Source organism: Triticum dicoccoides, chromosome 3B (assembly GCF_002162155.2).
Source record: "Triticum dicoccoides isolate Atlit2015 ecotype Zavitan chromosome 3B, WEW_v2.0, whole genome shotgun sequence".
NCBI lineage: Eukaryota > Viridiplantae > Streptophyta > Magnoliopsida > Poales > Poaceae > Triticum > Triticum dicoccoides.
Genome location: NC_041385.1, coordinates 599422274 through 599438563, shown reverse-complemented (window position 1 = coordinate 599438563; position 16290 = coordinate 599422274). Strand labels below are relative to the sequence as shown.

At 43.7% G+C, this 16290-nt stretch overlaps 1 protein-coding gene across 2 annotated transcripts; it reads right to left on the bottom strand.

Moving 5' to 3' along the window:
* Positions 1 to 346: 346 nt before the first annotated feature.
* On the bottom strand, positions 347 to 6788 carry LOC119277346 (dentin sialophosphoprotein-like). Of its 2 annotated transcripts, none has more exons than XM_037558619.1 (3): positions 6241 to 6788; positions 3549 to 5698; positions 347 to 2819 (listed from the first exon to the last, which is right to left on the bottom strand). In XM_037558619.1, the coding sequence occupies exons 2-3, from the start codon at positions 5665 to 5667 to the stop codon at positions 754 to 756; spliced, it is 4185 nt and encodes a 1394-aa protein (XP_037414516.1). In that variant the 5' UTR covers positions 5668 to 5698; positions 6241 to 6788; the 3' UTR covers positions 347 to 753. The 2 variants fall into 2 exon arrangements, with proteins under 2 accessions (XP_037414516.1, XP_037414517.1); XM_037558620.1 differs by having other exon boundaries at positions 6395 to 6788.
* Positions 6789 to 16290: the final 9502 nt, after the last annotated feature.

The window sequence follows — 16290 nt, the reverse complement described above, 5'->3', positions numbered from 1 at the left end:
TGGGTCAGGCCACCAGCAGCAGTGGTGGCAGAGGAGGCGGAGGGGTCATCAGCATCGGCATCGGAGATGCAAAAGTTAGTTATTTTTGCATCTACATCTTCTATTGGAGATGCTCATGGGGTGTTTTGCTATTCTTCTGTCTCGTAGCTGGGTTTAGCAAAGGTTCTACTAATTCTCTTCACAAGGTATAAAGAAGAATTTTGCAGGCAAAATAAGCAGACTGTATGCTATACATCTGACAGGCATGTAGTGATATAGTCTTCACATTCACTAGCTTACACAAGAAGAAATGTGATGTTTCTATTCACACCTGCAGTTCCAAAAGTACCAGTCCAAGTGGAAAAAATGGATTGCAAGCATGCACTCAGCCTTGTGTACTTCCTCTATTTCCAACTGCACAAGCTCTCTTACATCAAACCATCTCACCTCCATCAAGTAGCGAAAGATAATCTACATTACATGATAGAATCCACTGTTCTCTCTCCCTGTCACCACACCACACTGCCCTAGCTAACAAATTACAGACAGCGGAGGGAGAGAATGCAAGGGCAAAAATAGAATCAAATTGAATACAAACGGTCAAAACCTCAAACGGAGAAGAAAAAAAATACCATCCACAAAAATCTAGAGCAAAACTTCACATTTCCAGTGTTGGAAACTATATGAACCCAAGTACCGTGGAGTGCTTCATAAGGTAACCAAGAATAAGCTTCTTCAACTTGCATTCCCTTTTACCAATCATGCGATAGTAATTCAGTGTTGTTCGGTTGCGTCTCTTCCGTCATGATCATTCTCGGACTCCATTGCCTTTACAGTACTTTCCTCATGGCCATCAGACAGCTTCTTGAACACTGCATTCATGTCATCGATGGTCTTCGCCTCGATACAACTCATGTTGCTTTCAGGCTCCCTATCATCTCCAGCCAAATGCAGACTTTCAACATGTGCTCCTTCTGGAAGACTGTCGTGTTTTGTGCACTCGACAGTCTCTGCACATCCAACTTTATCTTCGTTTTGTTCAAAGTAATTGTTCACATCAACACTAGAGTGTTCCTTTAGAACAGCAGAAATGTCCTCCACTGATTTTGCATCAATGACATGCAACTGTCCAGATCCCTCCAAAGGCTCTGAGTCAATATCACCGCCTGACATGTGTGCGGTTTCAGCGTCAAGGATGGGCCCATCAACCCCACCAGCACTTGCTTGTTTAAAGGCCATCTCTATGTCCTCCAGAGACTTGGCATCAACAGCCATCATCTCAGCATCAGTTTTAGCTGTCCTAGGCTCATTTTTAGTAACTTCCAGTTCAGTTGCTCCAACTGCTAAGTATGCTTCCGACGGAGTATTGACTGAAGGTGTTTCTGTGACTTCTGGCTCGTCACGTGGTAGGTGTTTCTGTAGACTTTCAAGATGTGTTCCTTCTGGAAGACTGTCGTCTTTTGCACATTCTGCAACCTCTCCACATCCAACTTCATCTTCGTTTTGTTCGAAGCAATTGTTCACATCAACATTAGAGTGTTCCTTCAAAGCAGCAGAAATGTCTTCAACAGATTTTGCATCAATCACATGCAGTTCTTCAGAACCCTCTAAAGGCTCTAAGTCAATATCAACCCCTGAGATGTGTGCGGTTTCAGCCTCATCAACACCACCACCACTCGCTTGTTTAAAGGCCATCTCTATGCCCTCCAGGGACTTGGCATCAACAGCCATCATTTCAGCATCAGTTTTAGCTGCCCCGGGCTCATTTTTAGTAACTTCCAGTTCAGTTGCTCCAACCACTAAGTATGCTTCAGATGGTGTATTGACTGAAGGCATTTCTGTGACTTCTGGTTCGTCGCATGGTAGATTCAACTCTCTGTTCATTGCTTCAAGAATCCTTCGCCGTGGATTGTAGACAGTTTGCTCAGGATCATCATGAGATAATCCTAATGTCCAACTGAATTCAGGATCAGTGCCGCTTAGATAATCAACCAATGGGGACAGATCACCAGAGTCTAATGCACTGGCATCTGATGTGGCAATGTCACCAGAAGTCTTAGGGCTAATCAAGGAGTCTTCTGCAACACCATCAGCAGGGTTGTAAGTACGGGAGCTAAGATCAGGCACCTGCTGATCCAGTCTCACCGGTTCTACCCGGAAGTCTCCCACCGCATCCAGTTCCGACAGGAAACTTTCATCAATACCATTATCCTCTAAAGGCTCAGGATAGATTCTATTAGCATCATCATCATCAGAATCAAGTAGATAATCAGAAGTCATTTCTTCATTCATATCAATCATATCCACCCTGTCAGGTTCAGAAGCCACAGAAAAAAATGGGTTTGAGACATCTTTAGGTTCAATCGATGGAGATTGGATGGAACCACTCACACCAGGAGGACACAAGGAAGCAACCAAAGAACTTGGGCTTACTTCCGATGCAACATCAAAGTGCTCTTCGATTACATGCAAGTCAGTCAAGGCAGTACCAGAACCAGTAAACGCTCCAGTTTCATGCTTTTCTTCCATGTTGAAGTTCTCGAGAACCCTCTCCTCAGGGATAGGGTGAAGGTCCATAGATATTGATGGTAATGTTTCCTTTTCAAAATCAGTAAGCAAGTCCATAGGCCCATGAATAAGGTTTTGTAATGGGATTTCATTGTTTGAACAGGACATGGAATCAACATTTCCATCTTCCTCAGCTATACTGGTGGCACCAAGACCAAGGTCCCCGGATCTTAATTCATGCTCTTCAGCTGGCCTAGGAGAAGAAAGCCATTCTGAGACTTCAGCTGTTATGTTTGGTGCCATAGAAGACTTAGCACCCAGGACGCTTTCACCTGGACAAGAGTACATCCATTATATAATACTCCCTCCGTCCCAAAATAAGTGACTCAAAAATGACTCAACTTTGTACTAACTTTAGTACAAAGTTGACTCACTTTTGAGTCACTTATTTTGGGACGGAGGGAGTATAAGACAATACGACTGAAAAAAAGGGAAAAGCTAGAAATTCCCATCCAGCCGTTAATTTGGTGGACCTATTTGATTAGTGGACTACAACCGACAAACCTTCACAGCGGTACCTAGGCAGATTACAGATGATAGATTCATGAATATAACTAAACAGAACAGAACCGGTAAAACTTCATAACTGCACCTAAATAGTTCACAACCAATAGACCATCACAACTATACTTAAACAGATCGCAACCATGATCATCTTAGATATGTATTAGTATTATGCCATTTACAATAATAACACCAAAATGGCCGGCTGGCTGTTTGATCGAAAATTAAATGATGGGGTGGAGTTGATTACGGTCGTGGTCAATTTAGACACAAATTTGGAGAATACTAATTGGTCGTGTTATACTTAGTGCAATTACAAAAATTCATCGGTTGGATAGATATTGACGCTGATCCGTTCAGGTATAATTGTAGAATCCACTAGGTCTGATCTAGTGGTTGCAATCTATCATCTATAGTTATGAATGTATACTAAATGAAAAATGATTAAGGATGCGCAAATATTCATTCATTCAAGTTGACGGGCGAAAATTGCTTACCATCTCCATCTTCCCAGCTAAGCAAGTCACCAACTGGATCAAGTGGCACCGTAGAATTCCCATCTGACTTGAGCATGTAATTTTCATCATGACCCTTCCCTTTTGTTGAGGTAAGATATGCTTCTCTTTCTTCCGATCTTTCGAAGACAAAATGATGCAGAGCGATCTCACGCTCATCAATGTCACTGTTGTCTAGTTCAACATCCACGGAGTTGATGCCATCCGAACACTCACTGCCAGCATCTGCAAGGTCACTGTCCTGTCTCAAGAGAGCTGGTGACTCATGCTCCCCGTGCACATCCTTTTCATCGAGATCCTTGTGTTCCTCCTGATCGGCAACCGAAGAAGCCATATCAGATTCAGTAACAGAACTCAATTTGGACTCACTCTTGTCACTGAACTGCCTTTGTAAAGTACTTGTGCCCCCTTCTACTGTCTCAGGGACAAAATATGGCCTCAATCTAGACAAACGTCTCTCCTGCGTAGCATCTGTAGTTCCAAAGTTGAAGCTCTCATGCCTTCTAAAGATCTCACGATGAGAAGTCTGTGGTGATTCCCCCGGGCTTAAATTATCATGTGCAGAAATGCCACTTTCACTGGAATGCTCAAGAAAATCAAATGGGTTCTTTCTTGCATGCAGGATTGAAGGAGCTGAGCCAGGAATCGCCGCTTCGTCAGAATCATATGGAAGGTCAAACGGGTTCCTCCTTGTTACTGAGATGTGTGATACTTGTGCGCCGAAGCGTGATAAATCATCTACGCTTTTCCCATTGGTATCCGTTAGGTTACTGTCAATGTCAAATATTATATTCTTCCTGGATCTTCGCCTAACCATCAAAATCTCCAATCTACGGTTTCTTTCCATCTCAGAGTATCCAAGATCCATCAGATTCTTTGCATCATCTGCTGTCCAAATAAATGCCGCTTCCTGACCTTCATCTTTCTTGTTCTCCTCACCACCATCTTTAGCATCATTGTTCCCATCATCATCATTACTGTCATCATCCGTGTCATGATCCTGTGAGGAGACATGTGAATCACTGTCTGAATCAGCATTAGGGATGGGATCAGGACGAGTGAAATCAGCACCCAGAAGAGGGTCAATTTCATCAAGAACTGGTGCAATGTCAGTCATGGATGCATCGGGTGAAGAACTCTCAGCCCCATCAGAGTCAAAACCAGATGAACCATCCTGACTGCCGACTGATGCCCATGGCGAACCAAGAGAGGAATCAAGGAGATTTTCCTCAACGGCCTTGCTAGTATTAACCTTAAGCACATCAAGCTTTTTATTCTGGCGCACAGAAACTGCATAAGTTGGTCTGCTAGTTCCAGCTGTTCCATCAGTCGGCAACTCTTCAGAGAAATCACTCACTTTGCTAGCTGCTAGATTCAGATTCTCCTGCATTTCAGCATGCTTATTAACATTCTCACTCGATGAGAACATGTCCAAGGATGCATCCTTCTCATTCAGACCTTCAAATAAGCTAGCGTTCCTATCAGCCATATCTGTCACAAAAAATGAATCTGCGAATTGCATTCCCGGGTTAAAGTGCAAGCCCTCCCTAACTCCAACCTCTCCACGGAAATTGACCATGGAAGGAAATGGAGTTAATGTTTTAGGTTTGTCCCCATGTTCAAACTTCTCATCTTCTTCATCAACTCTTCTCAGAAGAGGAACCTCATCATCAAGCTGAGTAGACCTCTCTCTGACAGAACCTGTCCGCTTTGTTTTCCTTTCTTTGAAGTTTTCTGTAGTATTCCTAAAACTAGGCACTGATATTCTCTGATCTGACCCAAATTGAACATCCCTTGAAGAATTCGCCACCTTAAAAGCTGAAATCTCTGGAGTAGTCTTGGTATCCTCATCATTAGCTTCAGGTAGGTTCGTGTCTCCATAACTCAGTAGGATTCCCAGAAGAAGAGTGGTGCATATAATTACAGGTGAAGAAGAAAGAAGGAACACAAAGAACCCCGGTGCAGATCTGTACAACAAATAGAGCAGAACACCCAAACTGAAAAGGACTGGATGTTCAGAGACACATCTGTAGCTTGTTTTAATGGAGGACCTCAGAACTTTCTTGATACACAGACCAACTTGTTTTGTCTCAAGAGCCATGGCATGTACCCTCTCAGCCTCCAGCACAAACCTAGCATTGCAAAAAATATAGACAATATCAGTTGGTTGTATCATCTAGTAAAACATAGATTTTTGTATCAATTGATGCATATAAAACACTTTCCAGAAAAATATGTTATGCTAAGTTAACAATCCCATGCTCAACCACCCTGAAAGTAGTCCCAAATCAAGGCAAGTTTGGTTTTTTCCTAATTTTTAAGAGGGCCGAACTAATCCGAATAACCACAGTTCAGTAGACCAACTGCACCAATTTTTGCAACTCAGCCAAATACAAGATCGTTAGATCCATAGGAGAACTAGCTAGTAAAATTAGATCGGGAGTACCCTAGCGCAAACATAAGGCGAGCTAATAAGCAACTCTTATTCAGAAATTACCCAGCAATTGGCAATAACGCGCACAAATCAAACGCTGCAACGGGCAAGCCGGTCACTATGCAGATCATCGCTGGTGGGACACTATCTAGCATCAAAAGAGCTTCGGATGCGAAATCGATAAGCCAAACCCCGACTTGAGCAGGTGAATCATAGCACGAACAATGAAAACGCCATCACCTTTACTGCTTATCGAGCAAGGGGGGCACAGATCTTCCCCACGGAGAACTCAATCCCCGGCCACACGAACACGAGACAGAGAATCAAGGCACGAGCGTAATCGATCCCATCGGTCAGAAACCACCGGGGCTCACTATCTATCAGCACCAGGTACCTCCGAGGAAGCTCTGGCGGGCGGCTACCACGAGGCGAGCACGGGGAAAGCTCCAAGAAGCGGAAGGGACAAAGCAGCCGGAGCTGAACTCCTGTGCTGTGCTGGAACCCAGCGACCCGGCCAAAAGGAGGAAGCCAATAGCAAGAAGCGATCGACCAGGGCGCCGGGGTCAAATCACAGCGGCGTCAGCGCAGAAACGCAGTGCCGGGCGTCTGCGTCTCCGCGCGGTGGGGCAGCAGCTGGTAGAAGTGCGGGTCGGGAGCTTGGACCGCCGCTTTCGGCGGCGACTTCGCGGTGCAGCGAAGCGGATTTGGTGGCGGTGGTGGGGGGCGGCGATGGCGATCGCCAGAGGGCGAAGAGAGGAGAAGGGAAAGAGAAGGGAAAAAAAAGGAAGAAGGGGAAAAGGAAGGGCGGCAGTGGCGGAGAAAGCGGAAGGGAGTGGGCGGGCCCGGCCTTTCTGTCTCTCTGTTAATGCGGCTGCCCCACTTCGTTTGACTGGTAGGTGGGCGCCACGTCGCGTGGGGCCGGGGCTGTCAGGGGGAGAGGGTGGGCCACGTCTGCGTGGAGGAAGGCGACGGCGGCGAGGGATTTCCCTTTCCCTGCTGGGCAGCCTGGCGGGCAGGGGACCGGCGGCACCGGCCACGGCGCGGACGATCGTCCTTTTCGCTGCTGCTGCCGTCAGGCGGGCATGGTCGGTTGTTTCGCTGTGGAAGTTCTCACACGCACGCGCACGCGCGCGCAAGAGAGAGAAGAAGGGTGGAAATGATTTGACCGTACCTCATATTGTTAGGGCATGAGCAATGGAGGCATTAGCTTGATGCCGCCCCATATCTTAATTTAGATCTAAAGTATTGAAACTACCATTTGCAATTTTACTTACCCAACGGAAGCAGCCATAGGTAGACCCCACTGTAGTGGTCCCCATCTCAGTTCTTTTCTTCTGTCTACTACCTCCGTCCTGGTTTATAGGTCCTTATGTAGTTTGTGCCAAATTTTGACTAAATGTTTAACTAACAAAATGTTAATGCATTTCAAGAAAAATTATCTCATTGGATTCGTATTTGAACATAGTTTTCAAAAATATAATATTTGGTGACATGCGTGAACATTTTGTTAGTTTAATCTATGATCAAAATTTGGCACGGAATACAATGGGGACCAATAAACTCGGATGGAGGTAGTACTTCTCTACTTCCTTCGTTCTCTCTCCTTTTCTCTTACTTTTCCACCGAGCAGCTACCTCCTCTGCAAGAGACCACCTCTTGTGCAGAGCGCCATCCGAACCTGATTTGCCTCACTCCGAGTCGAGCTGGACCTGCGGGGCAGCACCATGGGGCAGCCCGTTGGCCATGCACTTATGTTTTTTTTATGATAAGTAGGATTCAAGTCTTAGACTTTGCATTGGTGTTCACATTCTAGACTTACTTCAGATTTTTTTTTTGGATGAAGAGTTTTCGTCGACTACGAGGCGCGTGTGGCAACTTCATCAACCTCAAGAATATGAATGAGTGTATGTACATGTAGGTGAGCATCTGCGGTTGGACTATCTTTAAAAAAAATATTCGTTGTTGCAGAAACAAAATTGATCCTTGTGTCGTTGGCTTTTTATAAAGTGTGAATTTTACTGATCAAAACAAAGCATCAAGTATACAAACACATATGAGCACACATCCTGTCTTTAGGACGTACACAATCAACGTTGAGAGCAATCCTAACCGTCATTGATAAGTACAAAAATGCATAATCATGTTTTGCGTTTAATTTTGTATCATGGGATTAGTCAGAATTTTACCGCGCTCGCACACTTTTTTTATTGATTTTATCAGGATCCTTAACGCAAGAATGTTCTTGAGGCAAAGAAAAAGAATCTTGAGATATGATGTGAGAATCATGTTAATATGTGATAAAAACATCTCATAAAGAGTACAAGGCAAGAACGGCAAAAACAGCCACATGAGGGACTCCATGGAAGAAGACGGCGTCTAGTACGAGCATGCCCGCTCGTACCAGCTGCCGCCCCCACCTCATGATCAACTATTTTAACCATGTGCCTTCAAAATCGATAGAATAAGCAACACAGAGATCGGAAACTCCACCAGACTCAAGAACCCTAGCCTCTGGAAGGGAACCGGAGAGTGGAAATGATAAAAGGGTTTCGCAACACCATCGTCTCGGTCAAGAGGACTACGACATCAGTTATTTTCATCTCTTTGTAATAAAAAAACCTACTGGACCCATTCTTGTATTACTTTGATCGTTCATCTATGTTCATCATGATTTACCATTTGGTGATTATCGTTCTCATGTCCTCCGAGTAGACTACCTAGTTCTCGGGGATAAGAAGGAACCCTAGTAAGTTTAGCTGATGAACGCTGATAAGATTTGATATCCTCTTTGTATGTTCATGTTAATAATCTTCTTGATGTTAATTAATTGAAGTCGATCACCCAAAATTTACCTCTTTGGGACAAAAGATTATTGCCATCTATTGGTGTAATATTTGTCCTCTTGTGTTTTGGAGATTGTTGCCAGAAACAAGCATGGACTGATTTGTTTGATAGTGCACACAAAAAGAAATAGTCCATGTAGAATCGAAAAAATGTTGTCTCCGGTGTCAAGATCGAGGAACTTCACCGAAGAACATCTGCGATGCAGAGAGAATTGAGTTATATTTATCGAAGCCATTGATACGTCTCCAATGTATCTATAATTTATGAAGTATTCATGCCATTTTTACAACAATTTTAAATTGTTTTGGTGCACTTTTATATGTTTTGAATGAAACTAACCCGGACTGGCATTGTTTTTAGCAAAACTAATATGGTGTTATTTTTGTGCAGAAATAAAAGTTTTCGGATTGGGCTAAAAATTTACGGCGACTTTTTATGGACCAAGAGAGAACCCCACAACTTTGAGGAAGGACTAGAAGACTCACGAGGAAGCCACAAGCCTGGGGGCGCGCCCTCCCCCCTAGGATGTGCCCCTTGAGCTTATCGATCCCTCGTTGGAACTCCTGACGTGAAACGAACGCCAAAAATTCCTATAAATATAGAAAACTCCAAACAGAAACCTAGAACTTCCACGACGCTGCACCGCAAGCCTCAGTACTAAAGCGATCTCATCTGGAGGCCTTCTCTGGCACCTTGCCGAAGGGGGAAATCATCACCCGAGGCCATCTTCATCATCCCGGCGGTCTTCATGACAAGGAGGGAGTAGTTCACCCTCGGGGCTGAGGGTATGTACCAGTAGCTATGTGTTTGGTCTCTCTCTCTCTCTCTATCTCTCTCTCTCGTATTCTTGATTTGGCACAATCTTGATGAACTGCGAGCTTTGTTAATATAGTCAGATTGTATGGTGTTCTTCCCTCTCTATCTTTGTTGTGATGAATTGAGTCTTGCTCTTTGAGATTTCGTTATGTTGGATTGAATATTGAATTTGAGATCAATTGATGTATGTCTTGCATGTGGATACCCGTGGTGACAATGGGGTATTCTATTTGTTGGTGCAATAATTTGCCTCCTTATGTTTTGAAGATTGTTGACATAAACAGTAAAGGACTAATGTGTTTGCTAGTGCACACAAAGTAACAATTCCCTGAAGTCATGAGGAGTTTGCTATAAACTCCGAAGGATATGCTCTGCATAACAGTGAGCATTATTCACGAAGGTTATGCTGTGAAGAGTGACCCCTAAATGTTTTGTCATGGTTATGACACCTCTATGACAAAAAATCATGACAGAAATGGGCTTTTCGTCCTGGGCGGGCCGGGGATGCACCTGCATGACATTCTTCGGGTCATCCATGACATCAAAAATCATGGTAGAAGTGAGGGCGAGGAAATTTTTGCGAAGTTTCCGGTTACGGTGGGTGGTCGGGGCCGAGCGATGCAGTGTGGTTTGCGCTTTTCTCTCTTGTACGCGCGCGTGGTGCGAGCCGTGTCGCTATAACTGAACCCAAGCGAGAGGTGTTCGCTTACTGAACCCGAGCGATTGCACTGCTACGTACTAAAGCCGATCGATCGATCCCTTCGCTGCTAATTGAACCCGACCGACTCCTTCGCTGCTAATTGAACCCGATCGATCACTACTGTTGCTTACTAAAGCCGATCGAACCCCCGTGCGAGAGTAGCTATAGCTTGTTGGGGGTTACCTCTGGATGAACAATGTCCGTTGCTGCCGCGCGCGCGATACGTAGAACGAGTTGAGACGTGGTGAGTCCAGCCGGTTGCTTGGCTATGGATGAACAGTTCCCGGTGGGGGTTGGATGAACAGGACCCCGGCCGTGTTTAGGCGGTTGCCGTTGGATGAACAGGACCCTGTGGTAGTAGTCGATTGCCGCTGGATGAACAGGATCCTAAGGAGGTGTGACGCCACCGATTCAATCGTACACTAATCATACACGCAAATGTGTACGATCAAGATCAGGGACTCACGGGAAGATATCACAACACAACACTAGACACAAATTAAAATAATACAAGCTTTATATTACAAGCCAGGGCCCTCAAGGGCACGAATACATAAGCTTGAATACAAATGAGTCAGCGGAAGCAACATTATCTGAGTACAGTCATGAGTTAAACAAGTTTGCCTTAAGAAGGCTAGCAGAAAAGTAACATGATCAAAAAGGCAAGGCCTCCTACCAGGGAGCCTCCTAACTACTCCTTGTCGTCGGCGGTCTCCATGTAGAAATAGGCTCCATTGGGGTAGTAGTAATCGTCGGCGATAGCATCTGGCTCCTGGGCTCCACCATCTAGTTGCAGCATCCGAGAAGAATGGAAAGAGGTGGAAAAAGGGGAGCAAAGCAACCATGAGTACTCATCCAAAGTACTCGCGAGCAAGGATCTACACTACATATGCATCATTATCAATGAGAAGGGGGTAGTATATGTGGACTGGACTGCAGAATGCCACAATAGAAGGGGGAAAGCTAGTCCTATCAAAGACTAGCATCTTCAAGCATCTTGTAGCATGTAAAAGAGTAAAGAATATCATATTATTAAACAGGTATGTTGTAACATTAACGCCCAGAGATCCTTCCTCGACTCCCTGCGAGAAATCAATCCCAGATCCACATATCCATAACATGCCTTAGCATTCAGTATCCAATTCTAGTTGTATCGATCGGGACACAAATCCGAGCGTTTGTTACCATGGAGACGACTGTTCGAATAGATAATCTTCCCTGCATGGGTGCACCAACTTACCCAACATGCTCGATCAACTCCGGCCGGACACACCATCAGGTCATGACCGCCCTCGCCGATCAACAGACCGCAGTCCTACCTAGGCTCATCAGAGAGGCCAGCACGCCGGTCTACATCCTAAGCGCGCAGGGTGAGGGAGTCCTGGATTAAGGGGTCCTCGGCCGTCCGGACTATGTGACATGGGCCGGACTGATGGGCTATGAAGATACAAGACAGAAGACTTCGTCTTGTGTCCGAATGGGACTCTCCTTGGCGTGGAAGGCAAGCTTGGCGTTCGGATATGAAGATTCCTTTCTTTGTAACCGACTTTGTACAACCCTAGCCCCCTCCGGTGTCTATATAAACCGGAGGGTTTAGTCCGTAGGGCACAATCATAATCGTACAGGCTAGGCTTCTAGGGTTTTAGCCATTACGATCTCGTGGTAGATCAACTCTTGTAATACTCATATTCATCAAGATCAATCAAGCAGGAAGTAGGGTATTACCTCCATAGAGAGGGCCCGAACCTGGGTAAACATTGTGTCCCCCGTCTCCTGTTACCATCGACCTTAGACGCACATTTCGGGACCCCCTACCCGAGATCCGCCGGTTTTGACACCGACATTGGTGCTTTCATTGAGAGTTCCGTTGTGACGTCAAAGAGGATTGATGGCTCGCCTTGTTATCAAGGGCAATATCACCTCCGGAGGAGCCCTGGTCTCAGGCCAAACCCTTCGGCTGGGCGGCTTTACCATGACCGCCCGTTCGGCTGTTGGGCCGACGATGACTTCTCGGGTCATCGAAAATCGCCTTCGTGTTGACTCCGAATACTCCAAACAAATGGATCCGATGGAGTTGTCTGATACGTCTCCAACGTATCTATAATTTATGAAGCATTCATGCTTTTTTATTATCTGTTTTGAATGATTATGGGCTTTATTATACACTTTTATATTACTTTTGGGACTAACCTATTAACCGGAGGCCCAGCCCATATTGTTGTTTTATTGCCTGTTTCAGTATTTCTAAGAAAAGGAATATTAAACGGAGTCCAAACGGAATGAAACCTTCGGCAACGTGTTTTTTGGAAGATTATCATCCTGGAGACTTGGAGTCCATGTTAGAAGATACTCGAGGAGCCCAGGAGATAGGGGGCACCCCTCCCCCCTACTGGGCTCTCCCCCTGTCTCGTGGACCCCTCGAGCACCCCCCGACCGACTTTGTTCGCCTATATAAGCCTAGGTTGTCAGAACCGTGATTCTATCGTACGATTTTACAACTTTACGATCCAAACTAACCTCTTTGATTCTACGATTTTGGTCTCTAGAATCTACGTTTCTAAGATCCTGATAGTGAAGATTCTACGATTTGCGATCCTACCATCGGAGCTCCGATCCGATTCAGGATCACGATTCTGACAACCTCCTACGTACCCTAAAACCATCGAATATCAAGATAGATAGGGAGTTCCGCCATCGCAAGCCTCTGTAGCCACCAAAAACCTCTTGGGAGCCCTTCCCGGCACCCTGCCGGAGGGGGGATCCTTCACCGGTGGCCATCTTCATCATCCCGGCGCTATCCATGACGAGGAGGGAGTAGTTCACCCTCGGGGCTAAGGGTATGTACCAGTAGCTATGTGTTTGATCTCTCTCTCGTGTTCTCTCTTGTGTTCCCTCTATGGCACGATCTTGATGTATCCCGAGCTTTGCTATTATAGTTGGATCTTATGATGTTTCTCCCCATCTACTCTCTTGTGATGAATTGAGTTTTCCCTTTGAAGTTATCTTATCGGATTGAGTCTTTTATGAGAACACTTGATGTATGTCTTGCCGTGCTTATCTGTGGTGACAATGGGATATCATGTGCCACTTGATGTATGTTTTGGTGACCAACTTGTGGGTTCCGCCCATGAACCTATGCATAGGGGTTGGCACACGTTCTTGACTCTCCGGTAGAAACTTTGGGGCCCTCTTTGAAGTACTTTGTGTTGGTTGAATAGATGAATCTGAGATTGTGTGATGCATATCGTATAATCATGCCCACGGATACTTGAGGTGACAATGGAGTATCTAGGTGACATTAGGGTTTTGGTTGATTTGTGTCTTAAGGTGTTATTCTAGTACGAACTCTTGAATAGATTGATCCGAAAGAATAACTTTGAGGTGGTTTCGTACCCTACCATAATCTCTTTGTTTGTTCTCCGCTATTAGTGTCTTTGGAGTGACTCTTTGTTGCATGTTGAGGGATTGTTATATGATCTATCTATGTTATTATTGTTGAGAGAACTTGCACTAGTGAAAGTATGAACCCTAGGCCTTGTTTCCTATCGTTGCAATACCGTTTACGCTCACTTTTATCAGTAGTTACCTTGCTGTTTTTATTATTTCAGATTACAAAAACCTTTATCTACCATCCATATTGCACTCGTATCACCATCTCTTCGCCGAACTAGTGCACCTATACAATCTACCATTGTATTGGGTGTGTTGGGGACACATGAGACTCTTTGTTATTTGGTTGCAGGGTTGTTTGAGAGAGACCATCTTCATCCTACGCCTCCTACGGATTGATAAACCTTAGGTCATCCACTTGAGGGAAAGTTGCTACTGTCCTACAAACCTGTGCACTTGCAGGCCCAACAACGTCTACAAGAAGAAGGTTGTGTAGTAGACATCAAGCTCTTTTCTGGCGCCGTTGCCGGGGAGGCTGGATAAACGGTACTCACACCCCGTCAACTAAGCTCTTTCCTGGGGTGTGTGCTTGAAGGTATATCTTTAGATCTTGCAATCGAATCTTTTTGTTTCTTGTTTTATCACTAGTTTAGTTTATAAAAGAAAACTACAAAAAGATGGAGTTAAGTTTGTCTCATACGCTTCGTCTTTTTAATATCTTTCGTGAGTTTGATGGTAAGGAAAATTGTGCTCAAGTGCTAGAAGAAGAATGCATTAAAATGCTTGTTACTAAATCTTTGAATGATGAGCATGATTGCAATGTTGTTAGTATGAACTCTTTGAATATCCATAGTTCTAATGATGATTGCACTAGTCATGATGAAAATATCTCTTATGAGCATGTCAACTTTTGTGGAGTACATGTTTGCATGAACACACCGAATAGAGAAGATATATATTGCAAGATGCATAAGCATTTAGAAACTAAATGGTTTCAAGAAAGGCTTAATGTTAGCGTTGAAAATTTAAGATATATTTACCGTTGTGAATTTTCCAATGAACAAGATCATTTACATCTCCAGTGCAAATTGTTTCATGATCGGATCGTGTCCAAAAATAATGATGATTTGATCTCCCTTTCTCATTACAATGAACTTAGATTGCTTTTGGGTTATGAAGAATTGAAACGTGCAACTAAGCTTATTCCAAAATTTAATCTTGAGCATTTCCTTGATATTGATCTAGAGAAGATTTATATGTATTGTACGGTGAATTGCATTGGAAATCCTTATATTGCCAATTACCTAAAGAAAATAAAGCAAATAGAAGATCAAAGAGAATACTAATGAAAGGGAGGAGACTTCCCAACCTCCTCCTATTATTTCTTATGATGATTCAGGTAACGAGGAGGAGCTTTCTATTCAACCAATCCCATCAATAAAGAAGGTTGAACCCACACATAATGTGAAGAAGAAAAGGAAGAGAAGGGGCAGCAAAGGTAAAAAGGTATCCCTCCCAAATGATGTTGCTCCTACTACTCATTGTGATGATGATAATTACTATACTATTGGTGCTATCCATACTATTGATGATGATTATGCTTATGATATGAAAAGGCCCAAGCTTGGGGAAGCTATGTTTGATGAGGATGAAATATTTGAGAATATATTTGCTGAAATTAATGATTGTCCCAAGCTTGGGGATGCTATGTTTAATGAAGATGATATTTTTAGCATCCCAAGTTTGGATATGCAAAGTTGTTATGATGATAGCATGCCTCCTACTTATGCTGATTATATTGATGAAAGTGGGTTTGGAAGAGTGTCAACTTTAGGAAGTAGTGATCCCACTATTTTGGAGGATGTTGAATTTTATTGTGATGAATATGAAAGTGGATTTGGAAGAGTGTCAACTTTATTTAGTGATGATTCCACTATCTTGGGAGAGGCTTCAATCGATTATGATGAGAACGAAGTTGCTACTTATGATGATTATTGTGATGAAACTTATGCTATAAAAAGTAGTGATGATTATATTTATAAAACTTGTCATGATCATGATTACCCTTTTTCTGAACATTACTCTTTTAATGTGGAAACAATTTTTAGTGTTCAAGTCTCTTATGATACTCCCACCATTCCGAATGAGAAGAATTTTGCTTATCTGGAGAGTAGTAAATTTTCTATGCTTGTAGATCATGAAAAGAATGATTTAGGTTCTGGTTATATTGTTGAATTCATTCATGATGCTACTGAAAATTATTATGAGGGAGGAACATATGCTTGTAGGAATTGCAATGATGCCAAGTTTCCTCTCTATGTGCTCAAAATCTTAAAGTTATGCTTGTTTTACCTTCCTATGCTAGTTGATTATTGTTCCCATAAGTTGTTTTATCACAAAATCCCTATGCATAGGAAGTGGGTTAGACTTAAATATGCTAGTCATATTCTTCATGATGCTCTCTTTATGTTTCAATTCTTATCTTTTATGTGAGCATCATTGAAATCATCATGCCTAGCTAGAAAGGCATTAAAGAAAAG